This window comes from Amphimedon queenslandica, unplaced genomic scaffold (genome assembly GCF_000090795.2).
Source record: "Amphimedon queenslandica unplaced genomic scaffold, v1.1 AMPQUscaffold_13268, whole genome shotgun sequence".
NCBI lineage: Eukaryota > Metazoa > Porifera > Demospongiae > Haplosclerida > Niphatidae > Amphimedon > Amphimedon queenslandica.
Genome location: NW_003546496.1, coordinates 104,458 through 124,392, shown reverse-complemented (window position 1 = coordinate 124,392; position 19,935 = coordinate 104,458). Strand labels below are relative to the sequence as shown.

At 36.7% G+C, this 19,935-nt stretch overlaps 6 protein-coding genes across 8 annotated transcripts; 3 read left to right on the top strand and 3 right to left on the bottom strand.

The window, feature by feature from the left end:
• Positions 1-5: 5 nt before the first annotated feature.
• On the top strand, positions 6-2,735 carry LOC100636248 (uncharacterized). 3 transcript variants are annotated; one of them, XM_019999428.1, is made up of 13 exons: positions 7-335; positions 390-436; positions 524-594; positions 648-707; positions 765-974; positions 1,152-1,272; positions 1,389-1,432; positions 1,487-1,667; positions 1,725-1,828; positions 1,937-1,960; positions 2,012-2,125; positions 2,286-2,450; positions 2,545-2,735. In XM_019999428.1, exons 1-13 carry the CDS (start codon positions 79-81, stop codon positions 2,578-2,580), a joined length of 1,434 nt encoding a protein of 477 aa, XP_019854987.1. In that variant the 5' UTR covers positions 7-78; the 3' UTR covers positions 2,581-2,735. The 3 variants fall into 3 exon arrangements, with proteins under 3 accessions (XP_019854986.1, XP_019854987.1, XP_019854985.1); XM_019999427.1 differs by having other exon boundaries at positions 6-335; positions 1,487-1,661; positions 1,725-1,960; XM_019999426.1 differs by having other exon boundaries at positions 1,725-1,960.
• On the bottom strand, positions 2,547-6,167 carry LOC100636121 (lipoyl synthase, mitochondrial-like). The gene is made up of 8 exons (XM_003388304.3): positions 5,812-6,167; positions 5,659-5,739; positions 3,949-4,105; positions 3,753-3,810; positions 3,567-3,695; positions 3,199-3,344; positions 3,037-3,107; positions 2,547-2,949 (listed from the first exon to the last, which is right to left on the bottom strand). Exons 1-8 carry the CDS (start codon positions 6,127-6,129, stop codon positions 2,770-2,772), a joined length of 1,140 nt encoding a protein of 379 aa, XP_003388352.1. The 5' UTR covers positions 6,130-6,167; the 3' UTR covers positions 2,547-2,769.
• LOC105313605 (coiled-coil domain-containing protein 103-like) lies at positions 6,164-12,479 on the top strand. The gene is made up of 6 exons (XM_019999433.1): positions 6,164-6,322; positions 6,424-6,633; positions 6,916-6,972; positions 7,026-7,065; positions 7,180-7,290; positions 12,351-12,479. The coding sequence occupies exons 1-6, from the start codon at positions 6,189-6,191 to the stop codon at positions 12,432-12,434; spliced, it is 636 nt and encodes a 211-aa protein (XP_019854992.1). The 5' UTR covers positions 6,164-6,188; the 3' UTR covers positions 12,435-12,479.
• Positions 11,055-12,344, bottom strand: LOC109583915 (uncharacterized). The gene is made up of 2 exons (XM_019999434.1): positions 11,754-12,344; positions 11,055-11,699 (listed from the first exon to the last, which is right to left on the bottom strand). The coding sequence occupies exons 1-2, from the start codon at positions 11,807-11,809 to the stop codon at positions 11,162-11,164; spliced, it is 594 nt and encodes a 197-aa protein (XP_019854993.1). The 5' UTR covers positions 11,810-12,344; the 3' UTR covers positions 11,055-11,161.
• Positions 12,436-14,052, bottom strand: LOC100635994 (uncharacterized). The gene is made up of 5 exons (XM_003388303.3): positions 13,806-14,052; positions 13,578-13,686; positions 12,850-13,240; positions 12,665-12,760; positions 12,436-12,584 (listed from the first exon to the last, which is right to left on the bottom strand). Exons 1-5 carry the CDS (start codon positions 13,925-13,927, stop codon positions 12,529-12,531), a joined length of 774 nt encoding a protein of 257 aa, XP_003388351.1. The 5' UTR covers positions 13,928-14,052; the 3' UTR covers positions 12,436-12,528.
• Positions 14,053-14,132: 80 nt separating this feature from the next.
• On the top strand, positions 14,133-19,933 carry LOC100635867 (multidrug resistance protein 1-like; the record flags this gene model as incomplete). Its single annotated transcript, XM_019999414.1, has 9 exons — positions 14,133-14,368; positions 14,427-14,481; positions 14,559-15,331; positions 15,896-16,067; positions 16,231-16,355; positions 18,528-18,644; positions 18,993-19,161; positions 19,207-19,443; positions 19,493-19,933. Coding segments are annotated over exons 1-9 (2,301 nt in total), but the record flags the coding sequence as incomplete, so codon positions are not given.
• Positions 19,934-19,935: the final 2 nt, after the last annotated feature.

Sequence of the window (19,935 nt, the reverse complement as noted above, 5' to 3'; positions counted from 1 at the left end):
TTGCTATGACAACAAGACCACTCCACGTGTGACTGCCGCCAACTGCCGGTAAATAACTGCAATGAAACCTGAAGGAACATGTCTTACCGGCAGCCTCACTGGGAAAGTAGAATAAGCCGCCCTTTAAGGTGCTTCCACAAGCGTTACTTCGAGCTACAGAGCACGTCCCGTGTCACACTGAGTGGTGCTGCTAAGAGAGACCTCGGTCATCACAGACGAACAAAACTACTGGAAGCCATTATCAAGGACAACGTTGAGAGTAAGGGACCTATTGGTGGGGAAGGAGAAGAAGGGGGTGAGAGATTTCGGAGAGTAAAGATACAAGAGGACGAAAAGTGAGCACATTATTGTTAAGTTATAAAAATAGACATGATATCTTTTTCATGAAGTTTGCATGAGCAAAGGATGAGAAGAATTAAAGAGCAAAAGGCAGCAGGTAAGTATCACCTTGAGAGTAAATGACTGCTTCTATAATTTTTCTGATAATTATACATGTACATGTACAAGTGTTACTTCAATATAGATGAAGACTTGCGACAAGCCTTGGAGAAAAGACGATTGGAGAAAGAGAAGGAAATGCAAGAAAAAAGAAAAGTTGGAATAATAAATTATGAATAGTTCATACTGTATGTGAATGATGTCTCTAGGATTTAGAAATGCTTAAAACATATCATCCCTGGGGAGGAGGAGGTGGTGGAGCTCCAAGAGTAAGAGAAAAAAATTAACAAAATTAACAACATGATACTAAAATTACGCTAATTCAGGTCACCAGATCAGGGACATTGCTTGCACAACGAAGAAGATTCCTGGCTCCGACTCAGCTAAAAACATCAGACGATTTCTACAGTTCTTTTGGTAAGCCTGGAGGCGGGGCTCCAAGACGCAGCGATTCTGGTAATGTCGACGCATCAGTTGTTGCTGATCCTGACACGAGATTTCAGAAACAATTAAAGAAAGAGATAGATCAATCACTCGTAAGTACTTGTACATGTACATGCATATACTTGAGATTGGAGCAAATTCCTTGCTTTTATCACTAAAGCATTCAAAACCTTCCAGCTACTAATGAATAACATTATTTTATGCGAAAGTTGCTAACGAACGCTAACAATTTATTATTGCCTGCTAAAAAATACTTTGCCCTTATACAGAGGTATAAACCAAGCCAAAATATGGAGCCTCCACAGCAATTGAAAAGAGAAAGGAGTGAGCTTGAGAAGGAGATGCTACAGAAAGAGCAAGAGGAGAAAGCAAGATATGCTAGAAGACTTGGTAAATACAATTTCATGCACAATTTTAGAGCAATACTTGTACATTTATGTCTAATAAATCTCAAAAATTTAATGTACAGTGTAGATTGAATCTCATTTTATATTATACATGAATAGAGCAACAGATAATAGAAGATAAACCAAGTGGCTTTGTGAAACCAGTACATACAGGAGAAGACCAATAATAGTGCTGTTACCTCTTCTTTCTCTATTAGACATTTGAGCCTTACTTCCCATGGGGCAATAGCTACCCTAAGAGAAACAACAGTGGAAAGCTGTTGGTGGAGAAGAGAAGGGAAGAAGAGAAAGATGTAGGAGCTTGGCTCAATGGACTTGGAGAAAAAAGAGTGAGAATGAGAGAAAGAAGAAACAAAGAACCAAATATTGATAGTAATGGTATTTGTATATATTTTTTAAATGCCCTATATTTTAATGCTTTGTTACTATTTTTAGCTTATTCTCCATGGGGTAAGTCTGGAGGAGGAGCACCGCTAAAGGCAGACGATGGGAAATTGTTAGTTGATGTTTTTGGTAATTTTGAAAATAAGAAGAAAGAAGTAATAGAGAGATCCACAAATTCATGTAACCATCAACTCTCTCTCACCTCTTCTCTCTCTCCCCCTCTTCCCCCTCCTCCTCCCTCTCTCTATCCTCCACCACTTGAGGTCATTAAAGAAAACAATGAAGCAGTAAGAAATCACTAATCTCTTCTCTTTTAATTATTATTTTAATCGTTATAGTTATCAACAGCTACTTGGGTAGAAAGTGGGCAAGTAGGACAGCCCATTCGTGATCCGATCAGTCGTACCATAATCGGTGGGCAAACAAAACAAACTTCAGACATAACATCAAAAGTAATTGAAATAAAGAAAACTTTTATGTAAATGTACATGTACATGTAGATAATATACATGTACATGTACATCATGATGTGCATAATGTACCGTACTATGTACAGTACATGAACATATTAATGTACAATTAAATGCTTTCCCTCTCTCTCTCTCTTTCTAGCAATTTGATATAAGGAGGCCTCTTCCAGTCCCAAAGCCAGCCCCATACCACAGACAACAGACACTAACTGTCTCTCAGCTACTCAAACAAGAGGCTGACCTTAAGATACCTTACCATTTACCACCAGCTAAAATATCCACCACAAGAAATGGATCAAGACCAAAGGTACAGGGTGTATATTGTACATGTACACATACATGTACATGTACATGTATGCATGGTATCTACTGTAAATATTAAATTTTATTCTTTTATTTAGGATTCCATTCAAAGGCTAACATACATCAGCAGTTAACAATAAATAATACAATAATAATAACAATAATAATAATAATAATACATAATACTATGTACACATAACTACAATGCATAATAATGATACAATCATTGAATAACCAGTAATAATAATAATAATTATTATGAATGAAATAGAAAGAATGCTGTGTACCAGATTGCATTAAAAAATAAAATATTTCATTTAAAGTCACTGCACATTATCAGCTGCTGTTTTGCCTTGCCTCTCCCTCAGTACTGTCTTTAGAAAGAACTCTCCGGCTTTATAAGAGGACCTAACCAGAGGACCACTGGCAGTGTAGAGGAAACCCATCTTGTTACCAACCGTCTCCCAGAACTTAAACTTTTCAGGCGTCACATACTCCTTTACCTATAATGTACATACATTGTATGTGGGTATATTATGTACAAGTATGTACATGTATTCACACAAGATTGCTGGAGTAAGGGTTCTTACTTTCAAATGCCATTTCGTTGGCTGCATGTATTGTCCTAATGTAACACACTCAACACCAGAACTTTGAAGATCTACACATTACAATAGAGAAAATAATTAATGGTAACTCTTATAACAGTCACTTAAAATGTTTCTTGAACATTATACAGTTATAATGATCACCTTTTAGTGCTTGGAGTACTTGAGAGTCAGTCTCACCCATTCCTAGCATTATAGAGCTCTTGGTCACGAGGTCACTCTTAACAGTCTTAGCATGTTCCAGGACAGAAAGACTCTGCTTGTAGTTAGCACGAGGATCACGAACCAACCTTAGAAGAGTAAGGAATAATGTAAAACCCTAACTGTTTAAAATTATGATACTGCAAACCCAAATAATTTAACAACCTTTTTTACAACTAAGGTAACCGATTGCACATTGACAATCATAAAAATAATAATCAAAAATGGATAGCAATTATTAATAGATTTACAGTAGTCTATACATGCATAGTTATTGAACCAGCTGGAATGAGTGGGTGTGGTTTAGTTACCATTGGAGTTCCTGTACAGTCTCAATGTTGTGAGCATACACATCAAGTCCAGAGAGAGCAACAGTTTCAACTCCTTTCAAATCACCTCTGAAGTCAGGAGTGAGGCACTCGACTAGAATTGACGAGTTTCTAAAAAAACAAGAAATAGGAGCTGAATCTGCAGGTCAATTAAAACATATAGCTAACCTCTTTTTAATTTGACGAACAGTTTCAGCAAAATGCTCTGCACCTCCATCAGGCATGTCTACATAAAATACATATACATTTAAAGTAAAAAGATATGCGTATATGTAAAACAAAGACCCATGCACATGTACATACATGCACATTAACTAATTCTCTAATTTTCTTCCCTCTCTCTTTCCCTCTCTTCCTCCCTCACCGTCTCTATCAACAGAAGTCAGTACTACATAGTCCAGTCCCCATGAGGCGATGGCAGCTGCTGTGTTGACCGGTTCATTTGGATCAGGAGGAGGAGGAGCTTTTGAAGTCTTTACAGAACAGAACCTACACCCACGAGTGCACTGATCACCAAGTACCTAATAACATACACAGCAAAAATTACAAAAAGACTGTAAATTTTGTAATCATTATACATGTACATGTATCTTATTACTATTAAAAATGGCCATAACTCAAAAATTTGAAGTCGGAATCAGCTCAAACTTTCTACACAGCATAAGTACATCAATATCAGGGTTGGGGTCAAGCACTGACCCAAATGCTTAAGCACAAGCACAAGCACTTTGAAAAGTGCTTAAAGCATAACCATTTTTTAAGGGCTTCTGTGATTAAAGTGCTTAAGCACAAGCACAAGCACTTTTAAAAGTGCTTCAAGCACTATTTCAAGCATTTCTGTAATAGAAATGTATATAAAGTTTTACTAATAAATACGTTGATTCCTCATCTGAAGATCTTTTTTGCTAAGCCAAACAACCTCTTAATTGGTGTTGATGCTAACTAACTACATTTACTACAAAGCTGTATTTTTATAGTCACGTGATAGATTAGAATAACGTAGACTTTATGTACTCTTTGTGTTATGAACTCAAAATAGTGCTTAATGCTTTAAAATGTGCTTATAAGCACTATCAAAGCAAAGTGCTGAAGCACAAGCACAAGCATTTGTGCTTTAATGAGACTAAGTGCTTGAAAGCATTGCAAGCACTTGAAGAAAAGTGCTTAGAGCACTTTTAAGCACAAGCACTCAAGTGCTTGCCCCATCCCTGATCAATATGTATCAGAAAATGTAATAAAAACTGGGGGTGATTTCGGAGCCATTTTTTGGAAAAAACCATGGGCTATAGCCCAGGGATTTTTTTTCAAAAAATGGCTTATTTTTAAAATGACCATAACTTGAAAATTTGAAGTCGGAATTGACTCAAACTTTCTACATAGCATAAGTACATCAATATGTATCAGAAAATGTAATAAAAACTGGGGGTAATTTCGGAGCCATTTTTTGGAAAAAACTATGGGCTATAGTACAGGGATTTTTTCGGAAAACAGCCAATTTTCTAAAATGGCCATAACTCAAAAATTTGAAGTCGGAATCGGCTCAAACTTTTTACACAACATAAGGACATCAATATGCATCAGGAAATGCAATAAAAATTGGGGGTAATTTCGGAGCCATTTTTTGGAAAAAACCATGGGCTATAGTACACGGATTTTTTCGGAAAACAGCCAATTTTCTAAAATGGCCATAATTCAAAAATTTGAAGTCGGAATCGGCTCAAACTTTTTACACAGCATAAGGATATCAATATGTATCAGAAAATGTAATAAAAATAGGAGGTAATTTCGGAGCCATTTTTTGGAAAAAACTATGGGCTATAGTACAGGGATTTTTTCAAAAAAAACAGCCAATTTTCTAAAATGGCCATAACTCAAAAATTTGAAGTCGGAATCGGCTCAAACTTTTTACACAGCATAAGGACATCAATATGTATCAGAAAATGTAATAAAAACTGGGGATGATTTCGGAGCCATTTTTTGGAAAAAACCATGGGCTATAGTCTATGCTTTTAAAAAACAGCTAAAAAACAAATCTCACATACATGTACATGTACAATTATTATTATTTCATTACCATTATTGTTGCTGTGGCCGTTTGATGCTCCCCTCCTCCCCAACATTCTCCAATATTAGGACAACGAGCCTCTTCACATACCTAAACACATAAATGGGTGTGCAAAGAGGTGTGGTCAACACAAGGAACAAAATAATTGTTTTAATATCTCACTGTGTGAAGCTTTAGTCGACGCAGATCCTCCTTGAGGCGATGAAAGTTCTTTCCTTTGGGAACTTCAGTTCTCAGCCAGTTTGGTAAAGGGAGACGCTGTCTCTTTTTCCTCTTAAGCTCTTCTGGAGTGCTGGGAGCGTTACCACTCACAAAATCATCAAGACTGGGCCCGTTGGCTATCAGATCACGCTGATCCGAGGACAGGGTGGACTTAAAACGATATATGGACGTATTCGTCAAAGATATACAAGCCTCTCTTTGAATTCTGAGGCTGCGTAGGGAGTTTTGAAGAAGAGATAAATAATTCAAAGACGCCATTTTGTTTATAGGCGTGGTTACATTTATGGGCGTGGTTTTAGGTGGGGTTTGTTTTAAAGATGGCGGATATTAATGTCAGCTCTTTAGAGAGGGAAATGGCTTCTGCTTTGGAAGCAGACAGGAGATATCAGAGAGAAAATGACGCCAAATTTAGAGCCATTCACCAAAGAGTTGGAACTTATGAAGAATTCAGGTATTGCAGCTAAGAAACAGCACCATAGAAAATAATTTAAAAAATAACAAGCTCTTATCATGCAAATTTGCGAAAATCGAGCCACTCCTCCTTATATTTAGAGATATAGTCAAAGCCTCTCATATCAAAGCCTTGGATCGAGAGGATATCATAGGCTCATCTTGTCAGCAACCTTGGAATCCAGTGGCATTAGTGGCCAGTGGTGAGTCACCTGATGGAGGTGGATTAGGAGAGTGTCATCACCCGACCAGCCCACAGGAACTAGCTCGTGAATGGAGACAGAGAAAAGGAAGAACACTCGATCAATACAAGTGAGGACTACTACTGATGGGGAGGCTATATATACTGTAGTTTAAATTTTTTTGGATTTATTCAGTCCCTGTACTATAGTACAGAGATTTTGACCTGATTTTGAGTAACTTTAAAAATTTACTGAAGGTCAAGCACTATGCCAAAATCCTGTGGGGAAAACCTGTATGTAGTCATACTGTCATGTACATGTACATGTAGATATAAACTAGTTAAGGGATAGAAGATTTGCTTTTTATTGCCTTGTATGGTATGTTACTATTATTAGATGTTACTATTATTAGATTACTGATCAGCCTACCAAAGGAGTCCCTTCCTCATTTATTGAGAGCTGAGACAAGGTAATGTACATGTACATGTATATGCAACATTTTTAACCTATTATGTGTAATAGTGGTACTCTTATTGGTGACATTATTAAAGTTTTAAATGAAGTAAGTGATATACTACATCTTTTCATTATTTTATTTAGTGTGGCTTCATTGTTAGACGAATTAGTTAATTGAAATTATTATTATTATCTTAGTGTCTTTTTTAACTATGCATAGCACTTTGAGGTTAGGGATGTAGCTCAGATTGAAGACATTTTATCAAACCTTTCGGAGTATCCTCGTTTTTCACTCTCACTCCTCATGTTGAGCAAGACAGAAAAATCATCAGTAAGTAACACAATATCACTACATTGGGTGAGCACCATCATCTAGAGTATATGTATCTATTGATAATCTATTAGCAATCAACCCAGGGTTTTGTACAGGCTTTGGCGTAGTTCTCAGCATCTTGTTTAAAATTGCTCCAGAGTTTGACATAGCATCCTGTACTATATAGTACAAAATAGCTAGGAGAGAGTTTTATTTTTATAATTTTTCAGATCATACCTATACATCTACTTATGCTATGTGGAAAGTTTGAACTGACAGATTCCAAACAAAATTGGATTTTTTCATAAATTTTTAAAGTTGCTCCAAAAGCCATGTACATGTATGTATCATTGTATTGCTGTCAGTTTATGCTCACTTAGCATGCTTTTCAGTACCAGGACACTTTCAATATTAGTACTGAAATACATGTGCCTCTGTAATAGGGACATCAGTATTAATAATTTAATATCAACTCATTCTGTCAAAGCCAACTAGTCACTATAACTTGGACTGACACCTCAACCATAGAGTATTGACTATGCATTAATTACTGTATGGTTGAGATGTCAGTCCAAGTTATAGTGACTAGTTGGCTTGCCAACTTTGTACAGGATTTTTTTTTACCAAAATTACACCTAATCTCTCCCTCCCTATAACAATGCATGTACAGTAGCTTTCTCTTGTTGAATATAATTATTATTATTAAGCCAAGATAATTAACTACCAAAAATGTGAAATAAAGTAGCAAAATAAACTGTGCATGTCCTATAGTGTTGCATGAGTCCTACAGTTCTTGGCTTTAGAAGCATCCTGATCATTTCTGAGAGGCACAGTAAAAGAACCCAATGCTGTAATAGTTCTCAATGGCATAATCAGGATGTTGCTTGGCTAGAGCTTTGAAAAATTCAGGATCTTTTCGGCCGTCCCCAGCAGCTCCAAATATTCCTCCACCATAGGCTTTATCCCAAAAGCTGATCAGTGTGAATTCCTTAGACTCCACAGTCCCACTACAGTCAAGCTGGTATCCGTAATAAGGCTCACAGAGAAAAAGCCTCAGATAATTTACTCTTGCTGCAGCTGCTTCTCCATGGCAGGGGTGATGATTATTGACATAGCCAACATCTTTTTCATTCAAAGAATCTTTTATATTTGTTAATGAATCCTTAACCTTAGCAGCTCTCTCCGGAGTATATTCACCCAGCCAGGTCACGTAGTCTTCATTGTCACTGATATTAGCTATAGCTTTAGCAATACCAGCACAAAGCCTCCTATTAGCTGCAAGTGTTTCTTTGTTTTGATTATCACCATGATAGAACTTAGCATCTGTACAGCTTTGAATATTAACATTAGCACTGCATGTATAAGAGAGAAAGTAATTTTATGCTGTAATGTTTTAACATACCTCAGAGTACAGGTCAAGTAAGTAACCAAACAGAAGAATGAAAGTAGAAGAGTCTTCGTGATTCCTTTCCTTTTTTGATTATATCGTCTTTTCACAAGATATTCAAAAATGATTCAATGCTATTTTTCACCTCGTTATAACTTATATACTGGAGGATGTAGCTCATTAATATTTTATGAGCAATTAAGCTATCTGAACAATCAGATTTATTAGCATCACCTGATTCTGTTGCTAATATGAAAGCCAACTAGGCACTATAACTTGGACTGACACCTCAGTAACTCACTATACATTACTCTACGTTTGAGGTGTCAGTCCAAGTTATAGTGACTAGTTGGCTTTCATATTGCACTTACACTATAAAGTGTACTACCATAGTACCTCAATACAAGGACATCTTAACCTTCTTGCAGAGCAAAATATTTAATGATTTAGTTCAAGATGGTAATGGTAAAATAAAATAGGACTTGATAATATTAGATTTGTAAATAAAGAAAAAGCAAGAGTGAGTTTTGAGTATTTGCCATTTTATTCATCTTGTTTGAATAGCAGAGAACTAAATGTCTATATTAGATGGGAAAGTGACATTCACTCTGCATGACACCTCTATACCAGGACACTTTCAATATTAGTACTGAAGTATATGTGCCTCTGTAATAAGGACATCAGTATTAATATCACCTCATTCTGTCAAAGCCAACTAGTCACTATAACTTGGATTGACACCTTAAACATAGAGTAATGCATAATCGTGAGTTACTATGCATTACTCTACATTTGAGGTGTCAGTCCAAGTTATAGTGACTAGTTGGCTTTCATACTGCACTGATACTATAAAGTGTACTACCACAGTACCTCAATACAAGGACATTCTAACCTTCTTGCAGAGCAAAATATTTAATGATTTAGTTCAATATGATAATGGTAAAATAAAATAGGACCCAATAATATTAGATTTGTAAATCATTGAAAAGAAGCAATTTTAATAAAGAAAATAAAGAAAAAAAATAAAGAAATAAATAAAGAAAAAGCAAGATTGAGTTTTGAGTATTTGCCATTTTATTCATCCTGTTTGAATAGCAGAGAACTAAATGTCTATATTAGACAGTAAAGTGACATTCACTCTGCATGATACCTCTATATACTAGGACACTTTCAATATTAGTACTGAAGTACATGTGCCTCTGTGGTAAGGACATCAGTATTAATATCACCTCATTCTGTCAAAGCCAACTAGTCACTATAACTTGGACTGACACCTTAAACATAGAGTAATGCATAATGGTGAGTTACTATGCATTACTCTACATTTGAGGTGTCAGTCCAAGTTATAGTGACTAGTTGGCTTTCATATTGCACTGACACTATAAAGTGTACTACCACAGCACCTCAATACAAGGACACTCTAACCTTCTTGCAGAGCAAAATATTTAATGATTTAGTTCATGATGATAATGGTAACTCGATAATATTAGATTTGTAAATAAAGAAAAAGCAAGAGTGAGTTTTGAGTATTTGCCATTTCATTCATCCTGTTTGAATAGCAGAGAACTAAATGTCTATATTAGACAGTAAAGTGACATTTACTCTGCATGACACCTCTATATACTAGGACACTTTTAATATTAGTACTGAAGTACATGTGCCTCTGTGATAAGGACATCAGTATTAATATCACCTTATTCTGTCAAAGCCAACTAGTCACTATAACTTGGACTGACACCTCAGTATTACTCTACGTTTGAGGTGTCAGTCCAAGTTATAGTGACTAGTTGGCTTTCATATTGCACTGACACTATAAAGTGTACTACCATAGTACCTCAATACAAGGACATTCTAACCTTGCAGAGCAAAATATTTAATAATTTAGTGCAAGATGATAATGGTAAAACAAAATAGGACCCAATAATATTAGATTTGTAAATCATTGAAAAGAAGCAATTTATTGTTCATCAGTTTTTATTCTGATACTGTGGTAAAAGATCAAGTAATTTGAGTTACAATGTATTTGCCATTTTATTCATTCAATGCATGGGGGATGATTGATTCTGTTTGAACAGGAAATAAATAAAATAAATGTCTATACTAGACGGCAAAGTAACATTCACTCTGCATGGTACTTCTATATACTAAGGACAACATTTAATATTAGTACTGAAATACCTCTGAAATAAGGACATCCCTATCTGTATTGAGGACTGATAAGTATAGGAGGCTGACCTGAGGTATCATTGTACATGTATGTACACAAACGGCCTATAATTGATTTTCAAATCATTATTTATTGCCCATTCAGCTGCAAGAAAAATTAGACATTCCTTCCTCCCTAGCTCTCTCATGTTGAATAATAGTTTTATTATTATTATTATTATTATTATTATTATTATTATTATTATCATAAGCCAAGATAATAAGCAAAAATGTACAATTAAGTATAGCAAAATAAGCTATATCATAGTTCTTGGCTTATTTCTATGAGTTCTTGGCTTATTTCTGAGAGGCGCAGTAAAAGAACCCGATGTTGTAGTAATCTATGATAGCAATATTAGGATGGTCCCTTGCTATCATTTTGAAGATTTCAGGATCTTTTTCGCCACTTCCCGGACCTCCATATCGACCCCCACCATAAGCGTAATCCCAAAAGGTGATCAGTGTGAATTCCTTAGACTCCACAGTCCCACTGCAGTCAAGCTGGAATCCGTAATAAGGCTCACAGAGACCGAGCATGGGCCGACCTTTGACTGGATCAGCTGCTTCTCCATTAGTACAACCCTTAAAGTTTCCAAGATATTCAATTTGATTTTGATTCAAGGCGTCTTTTATAGCCTTGAATGAATCTTTGACCTTATCAGCTCTTTCTGGAGTATATTCACCCAGCCAGGTCACAAAGTCTTCATTGTCACCAATATTAGCTATAGCTTTATCAATGCCAGCACAAAGCCTCCTATGAGCCACAATTGTGTCAGAGTCTTCTCCCTCACCAACTAAAGTAGCACCTGTACAGCTTTCAATATTTACATTAGCACTGCATGTACAATAAGAGAAAGGATAATTTTTATGCAGTAATGTTTTAACATACCTCAGAGCACAGGTCAGGTAAGTAACCAGACAGAAGAGTGAGAGCAAAGTTTTCATGATTCCTTTTCTTGATAGAGTTTTTTGTTGAGATTCTTTTGTCTTTCCACAAGATATTCAAAAGTGATTCAATGCTATTTTTGCCTCCTTATATACTAGAGCATTTAGCTTATTATTATTCATTAGCAAATAAGCTACCTGACCAATCAGATTTTATTAGCATCACCTGATTCTGTCACCATGCATTATTTTATGGTTGAGGTGTCAGTCCAAGTTATAGTGACTAGTTGGCTTTCATATTGCACTGATACTATAAAGTGTACTACCATAGTACCTCAATGCAAGGATACTCTACTGTGCTACATGTAAAATAACCTACATAAGAATGAGCAATCAAAGTCGCTAATTTAAAAATTAAAATTTCACTATTCCTTTTATAAAACTTATTACCTACATGAACATACATTTAAATCAAAGTTTTCATGTCATAGGTGGTCATCACCTTGAGGAGATATTTTTGCAAAAAAAACTTAAAATTAATAATTGGAACTAAAATATATTTATGCAACAAATAATGTGTAATTTGACTTGTCTTTTATAGCTTCAAGATTTGTTCTCAAAGCTTCAAGCAACAGTGGAATCTGACAGTGACAGACTGACACAACTTAAGAAAACTTTTAAATAAATTGTTTTTGTAATTTTTAAGGTAAAATTAATGTGAAATAATCTATTTATTGTTAAAGTACACAGTAATAGTTTTGACAATTGAAATCGGCACGTTAAATGCAATAACTGTCCTTGAATTGGACTTTATTCTTATCTCTTTGCAGCTTACCTGAAAAGGAAGAACAAAATGAGAATAAGCACATGCAACTTAGAAGAAGAGACTCAGATATTTTCCTTCAGTGGCCTTACCATTTGGTGAGACAAACTCCAGCTCTGGTAGCTTAATCCTCCCATAGTCCCTGTCATAAGAAGTCTGCATCACATATCCTTGAGAAACCAAAGGCACTGAGAAAATAACGAGAGAAAGAGAGAGAAGATGTAGGGAAGAGGAGTGTACAAATCATAGTTTAAATGTATAATCATAAAATACTCACATGGTCTGTAGCAATCAACTGGACGTCTCTTTGAAGGAGGCTTTAGATTTTCTGTCAGATATGGAACCTGATAGTCCTGCTGAAATATGGACAGGATTCTTGGCTGTGTCTTTGTGCTATCAAACACTTTTGGGAGAGAATATCTGGCCTCATCCTCCTTTTTCTTCCCTCCACCTCCCTTTTGGCTATTTTCAGGCTCTTTTCCATTATCTTCTTCTTCTATCTCCTCTACTATTGTGTTCATAGTTTTGGTGTCTTTCTTTCTTCCCTGATAGGTATTGTTGTAGTTTGATTGGAAGTGCATGTGACGTAGCAGAGCTGGCTCTGGTGTCACGTTAGGGACTAGGCCACCAATAGAAAGATGTGAGTCTGTTTCTTTTGTTATCACAACCTACATGTGCATACATGTAAAAACCATACTGGAGTTTGGCAAGAAATATTTGGCATCAATTAAGCTGTCATTATAATAATAGCGCGAATATTAACTTAATAATTGTAACCGTTGTCAACTTGCTGGGTGTCACCCTGATTTGAAAAAATTATGGCATCCTCCTGTTTTTTATGAAGTTGTGTCATCTATCAGTGTATCTGGTAGATCTAATATACTTTTCAATAAAATATCCTTTGGCTGAAGGATTGCATGCAGCAGCATCCTTCAATACATTCACATTGAGGTATCTCAGTCATCATTCTGCATGTACACTCTCCACTTTCAGCTTAGGTCTAACCTTCATTCTAATTGGAGCTAGTTTAGCATTGAAGTCATCAGAGTATGTAGAGACATAGGAAGGTTCCCACTGAGCTATTGACTTCTTGCATGATGAAGCCCTGTGTTTACTACAAGTAAAAAAAAGACTGAGATAATGTATATATACATATAGCAGGTGATTATAGATCTAGCTGCTGCTGCAGAATGCAAGCATTAGATCTCTAGCAGTATAATTGAGCATTGTAACCTCTTTCTAAGCATCCCTCTTTGCTTTTTACAACAAATCTTTTGACAGTTCTCTAATGGAGGAAGGCAGAGCCCAGTCCTTCTTTTCCTACTCGGTTCTGTGTATTGTTTCTGCGTTATCATGACGTATGAGGTGAGAGGGAGAGAGAACCCACTGATTGTGCGTTTTTTAGGAATCTAGAATACAGCAATGATCTATGGAGGACTGAGAATTCGAGACTGACAGGTCAGTAGTGTCAACAAGTGAGGACTCGTAAAATGAAAATTAATTGATATGCATGTATTTAATTAATTATCCGCCCACGCCTATATTGCTTTGCGGGCAATCATCCGCCATTTATTTTTTTCAATCATGGCTGATTTGCAAGAAAGCTCCGCCAGCATTTCTGTCTCAAAGGAAGACCCTGGCACTGTTCGTGTTGCTTTTAATAAGCCCGAGGATCAACCTGAAGCCTCTCATGATGATCCTCCTACTGAAGAAGAAGCGAAGGCTGAGGAGATTAGCTTCGAGATTGATGACAAGACTAGCCCTGCTATGGCTGAACCGACACCCCCCACAACAAAGTGAGGACTTAACTTTAGTATATATATACCCTCTTTGACCCACCTTGTTGTGCTATAGGGAGACAGAGAAGGAAAGCGAGGAAGGTGTGAAACCTGTCCCTGTTCACAAATTAGTTGAGTTTTATTTTATACATACCAACTTTGTGTCATTTGACTTTCTCCCACTTATTTTACTCCTTTTCCCCTTTAGTTTCGTTTTGCGACAGCCTTTGATTGGCTCCTGATATCAATCAGCATCATATCTGCCATCCTTCATGGCTGTGCTCTCCCTGGCGCCATGTACGTGTTTGGGGACCTCACCAACCTCTTCTTCAATCACGACATCTCGCGTCAAGTCTTTTCAGAAATCCAAACAAATATCTCTAGCATTTATGGAAACTTTATGTTTGTCGAGAACGGGAGTCTTCCTAACGTTACGTCTGCCATTGCTACCTTAACCATCACACCTAATATTCTTGCGACAGACACAAATATCACAACTCTAACCGTCTTAGCATTTAACGCAATCTCTAATAGTAACACGACAACATTTGATGAATTAAGCTGGCTTGGCTGTTTGATTTCTAACTACTCAAGTGAAGCCATTGATGGGCTAGATACTAATTTTAAAGTCCTTCGAGAGCTAGCAACCAATTCCGAGTACACCCTTCTTGTTACGACGGATACTTGTCGCTGCGTCCAGAGCCAGTTCACCAGTTTCAGTCAAGAGGCGGTTTGTTATTCAAACGATACCTTCTTTTTTGGACGAGGAGGGATCGACGGTATCTTATGGGTCATATATCTGTTTCTGATTATTAGTGGCGGCTCTTTTATACTGGGTAGCATTCAGACGATGACGATGAAACTTGCATCAGAGAGACAAGTGTATAGAGTAAGGGTGAAGCTGTACTCTTCTTTCTTAAAGCAAGACATTGGCTGGTTTGACTGCAATGATGTGGGGGAGTTAGCCGTACTACAACAAGAGTGAGCTGAATATCTACTTAATTGAATTACCTACACTTTATTGCATAATCAACCATGATCTATTATTGCTCTTGGCTTCACCTTCAGACTAATTTAATTGTATCCTTTCAGCTGTGTGTAGACCACATTGCAGCATGCATGTAGATATTCTAAACTGTGCATTCAGTGTGGCTAACACTTATTGTCCTACATTTCAATGCATATCAAGAAATTACAAGGAGTAGATGTACTATAGCTGTGTCATGTGTAAAGCCCACCATCCACTATTCAACTTTGTTAAAAGCAATTTTGTGGTTACTTTGATCTTATGGCAACTCTGTTGCCCCGTCAGTTCTATTTCAGGCAACAGAGCTGACAGCACATCAAAGTAACCCACAAAGTTGCTTTCAACAAAGTTAAATAGTGGATGGTGGGCTTAATATGTCAACAATTTGTCAGTTCAGTTCTTGAGGGTTTAAAACCTTCTCTTTTCATTCATTTCACATGTACTTGATGGACCTTTACATGTACAACATAACTCTCTTATTAATAGTATTATCACCTCCTTCCCTCCCCTTTGTCTAGAAATGTTGACAAGTTCAGCGATGGTATTGGGGATAAGTTTGCAACACTCATTCAGTGGCTGACCACATTCTTTGCTGGGTTTGTGGTTGGGTTTATAAGAGGATGGCAACTTGCCTTACTACTGACATTCATCACTCCATTCATGGCAGTAGCTGGCATTATCTTTTATAGAGTAAGCAGAGAGAGAGGGAGGGAGAGAGAGAGAGGGAGAGAGAGGAGAGAGAGAGGGGGGAGGGAGGGAGGGAGAGAGGAGGGGAACAGAGGGGAAAGTGTTAAGGTAGAGCTCACAAATTATTTTGTTGATTGTTGTGAAATGTAATGCCTCCAATATTAAGGTTGCTGCTTCGTTTACAAGTCAAGAGCAGAAGTTATATGCTGGTGCAGGTGCTATTGCTGAAGAGGTCCTATCATCAGTTAGAACTGTAGTAGCCTTTGGAGGAGAATATAAAGAAGTGGACAGGTAATGAATGAGGAGAGAGATTAGTGAACCCTGTACTTTAAGCTGCTTAATCTATGTGTGTATATTTCATCCCAGTTTTATCTGGAAATTCAAAGCATGCCAGTTGCCACATGCTTTTTACATACTCTTCTTGTACAATAACTCCACTCTTGCTATCTATGCATTTAAGGTATGCCTTTAGGGGTGGATTTTAAGAGACAAGGGAAGTAATAATAGTAATGATGTACTCCAATGTTTATTGCAATCATTTTTATAACAGTGAAATCATAATTATTTCTATACCAGACACCATATACATGTACATACATGTACATGTATTTGCATAATGCAGCACAGCTATCATGTATCACGTGTATAACTCAATGGGAGTAGTTTTTTTGCAGGAAAAACCAAAAATTATCAAAACCCAAAAAATCACATGAATTACAAACATAGTTTTAAGGATACTTGACATTATACACAAAGCAAGCAATCCCTTCATAAATATATCCATTGTTTCCAGTAGTGCCAGGAGTTACAATACCAATCTTATTAGGATCCGTTGTATAATAATGATCGATGATTTGTACTCTGGATCCATGTATAAGTACTTCTATATTTTTCTTGTATCGATAAAGAGGAACAGTGTGTGGCTGTTGTTTTGGATAACAATACCCAACAATTCCTTTATATACATAGTCCTTTCCAATAACTTCACTCGTATTGATTGTGTACAAATTTTCAAACGTACTGTCTCTATTTTCATAATGGTGGAATGGTTTTCCTGTAGACCAAGTACATGTAAATAAAGATAGAAAAAAATATAATAAATTAGTTGCTTACCAGAACCACCTGAGTCCAAAAGACAAATAATTCCTTCTGATTTGTAGCCATTTATGCCTATTCTCCCACGAACAATATATCCAATTATAGATGCATTGTATGTATAAAAATGAGTATTAAAATCTTTGTGTACATAGCCATACAAATTCATTAAAGGGAAAGACTCTATTCCAACAGCAAACAAAATGATGGTAGCAAGTAGACTGACAGCAGCCATTTCTCAGCAGTAGATTTTAGAAATAGAAGAGTGAAACAGCTCACACTGTATGTGAGACAATGATGTAGTGCGCAGCGCCCTGCAATTTTAAATTCATTAACCACATCAGTGAGGTTACATAAACATGGTGGTTTTACCCTAGTGCCTGTATAATAATGTTGAATAAATTCAATGAAAATTGTCATAATAATACTTATTCAAACTAGCCTACTATCATCATGCATTTAAGTATGTGTGCATACATGTAGTTTTAATGATACTTCACATCGTACACAAAGCAGGCAACTCCTTCAAAAGTGTATCCATTGTTTCCAGTAGTGCCAGGAGTCACGAGGCCAATCTTATTAGGATCTGTTGTGTAATAGTGATCAACGAAACCTAGTCGCACAGTTTTCTTGTATCGATAAAGAGGAACTGTGTGTAGCTGTTGTTCTGAATAACAATACCCAACAATTCCTTTATGTTCATAGGCCTTTCCAATAACTTCACTTGTATTGGTTGTGTACAAATTTTCAAGCGAGTTTTTTTTACCGTAATGATGGAAAGGTTGCCCTGCTGCATTAAATAAAAAAAGAAGAATAAATTATGATTCTTACCAGATCCATCTGAGTCCAAAAGACAAACAATTCCTTCTGATCTGTAGCTATTTTGGCCTATTCTATCACGAACAGCATATCCAATTATTGATGTATTGTATGTATACAAATGAGTACCAAACTGACTATGTACATAGCCATACAAATTCATCAAAGGGAAAGACTCTGTTCCAACAGCAAACAAGATGATGGTAACAAGTAGACTGACAGCAGCCATTTCTCAGCAGTAGATTTTAGAAATAGAAGAGTGAAACAGTCCTCACTGTACGTACATGTAAGAACAGAGAAAGACAATGATGTAGTGCGCAGCGCCCCACAATTTTAAATTCATTAACCACATCAGTGAGGTTACATAAACATGGTTTCTCCCTATACATACTGCAGTGCCTGTATACATGTAAGTACATGTACATGCATTGTATTTTGCTGAATGAATTCAATGGAAATACGAGGATATAAGCCTTAAATTTTTTTATTTATGTGTAGTACTTTTCTCTCTCTCTCTCTCTCTCTCTCTCTTCTTTCTCTCTCTCGTAGATACGAGTCTCAGTTGGAGGATGCTAGGAAAGTTGGTGGTAAGAAAGGAGCAGCAGTTGGTGCCAGTCTCGGCTCATTCTATATCATTGTGTTTATCATTTATGCTGTTGCTTTCTGGTGAGCTTTTGTCAATTAAAAAAAATAATTTCTTAATTATACGTGTAATTTGAGCCATTTTTCAAGTCGTGATAAGCTCAAAATGCAACTGGAAATGACTCTAAAAATGCTGCAATTGATTTAAACATTTATTTGAATCAGAGCATATTATCGTGTTTCTGAGACAATTTTGGAAAACTCATACTACATTTTACTACATACATTTTTAATTCAACTGTTCAGAGTTTGGCATACTATACTTACATTGTGTATGTAAATGTACATGTACATGTACATTTACATGCAAGTAATTGTTCTGCATGTATGTGTTACATATGATATGTGTTTTATGGCATTTTGTCTCAACAGGTTTGGTGGGTATCTGATATCAGTGGAGATCCTCCTAGCCGGTGATATGCTGGCAGTGTTCTATGCTATACTAGTGGGATCACTCTCACTGGGTCAGGCCACTCCTAGCATTGAGAGTGTAGTGAATGCCACAGGAGCAGCTGGAGAAATATTTGAAATTATTGATAGAGTGGGTTAAGTTTTAAAATGCTATTTATCTTACTATTACATCTAGGAGCCTCCTATTAATTCTGATTCAGACGAAGGACTCAAACCTGATGATTTCAAGCCGTCCATTACATTTAAAGACGTCGTGTTTAGATATCCAGCAAGACCTGATGTACCAGTACTGACTGGTCTGGACCTACAGGTTGATGTTGGACAGACTGTAGCACTGGTTGGATCCAGCGGATCTGGTAAGAGCACAGTCATATCACTGATACAAAGATTTTATAATCCTTTGGGTGGACAAGTGAGTCATATTATTTTATCAGTAATTATTTTATGTGTCTCTATAATAGATTACTGTTGGTGGTTATGATATTAAGGAGCTCAATTTGAAGTGGTTGAGGAGTAACATTGGTGTAGTATCACAGGAGCCTGTACTGTTTGACACTACAATTGCTGAGAATATTAGCTATGGAAAAGAAGGAGCTACTACAGAAGAGATAGAGGCAGCAGCTCGTGCAGCAAACGCTCACAACTTTATATCAGAGCTACCTGATAGATACAATACTTTAGTAGGGGACAAAGGAGCTCAGTTGAGTGGTGGACAGAAACAACGTATTGCTATAGCAAGAGCTCTAGTGAGAGACCCAAAGATACTCCTACTGGATGAAGCTACCTCAGCTCTTGACACAGAGAGTGAGAAGATTGTACAAGAGGCACTGGATAAAGCAAGGGAAGGACGAACAACATTCATAATAGCTCATCGCCTGTCGACAATACAACAAGCTGATGTTAT

Coding starts and splice junctions, on each gene's coding strand:
- LOC100636248 (XM_019999426.1), top strand. CDS start 79: ATGTCTTACCGGCAGCCTCACTGGGAAAGTAGAATAAGCCGCCCTTTA. Junction 975..1,151: donor AAGAGATAGATCAATCACTC/GTAAGTACTTGT, acceptor GCCCTTATACAG/AGGTATAAACCAAGCCAAAA. Junction 1,273..1,388: donor AAGATATGCTAGAAGACTTG/GTAAATACAATT, acceptor ATACATGAATAG/AGCAACAGATAATAGAAGAT.
- LOC100636121 (XM_003388304.3), bottom strand. CDS start 6,129: ATGGCGTCTTTGAATTATTTATCTCTTCTTCAAAACTCCCTACGCAGC. Junction 5,740..5,811: donor GTCGACTAAAGCTTCACACA/GTGAGATATTAA, acceptor TTATGTGTTTAG/GTATGTGAAGAGGCTCGTTG. Junction 3,345..3,566: donor ACTGTACAGGAACTCCAATG/GTAACTAAACCA, acceptor TACTCTTCTAAG/GTTGGTTCGTGATCCTCGTG.
- LOC105313605 (XM_019999433.1), top strand. CDS start 6,189: ATGGCGGATATTAATGTCAGCTCTTTAGAGAGGGAAATGGCTTCTGCT. Junction 6,634..6,915: donor AGAACACTCGATCAATACAA/GTGAGGACTACT, acceptor TACTATTATTAG/ATTACTGATCAGCCTACCAA. Junction 6,973..7,025: donor TTATTGAGAGCTGAGACAAG/GTAATGTACATG, acceptor TATGTGTAATAG/TGGTACTCTTATTGGTGACA.
- LOC109583915 (XM_019999434.1), bottom strand. CDS start 11,809: ATGAAAACTTTGCTCTCACTCTTCTGTCTGGTTACTTACCTGACCTGT. Junction 11,700..11,753: donor TACCTGACCTGTGCTCTGAG/GTATGTTAAAAC, acceptor TTGTACATGCAG/TGCTAATGTAAATATTGAAA.
- LOC100635994 (XM_003388303.3), bottom strand. CDS start 13,927: ATGATAACGCAGAAACAATACACAGAACCGAGTAGGAAAAGAAGGACT. Junction 13,241..13,577: donor TAGCTCCAATTAGAATGAAG/GTTAGACCTAAG, acceptor ATGCACATGTAG/GTTGTGATAACAAAAGAAAC. Junction 12,585..12,664: donor GGAGTTTGTCTCACCAAATG/GTAAGGCCACTG, acceptor CTTCCTTTTCAG/GTAAGCTGCAAAGAGATAAG.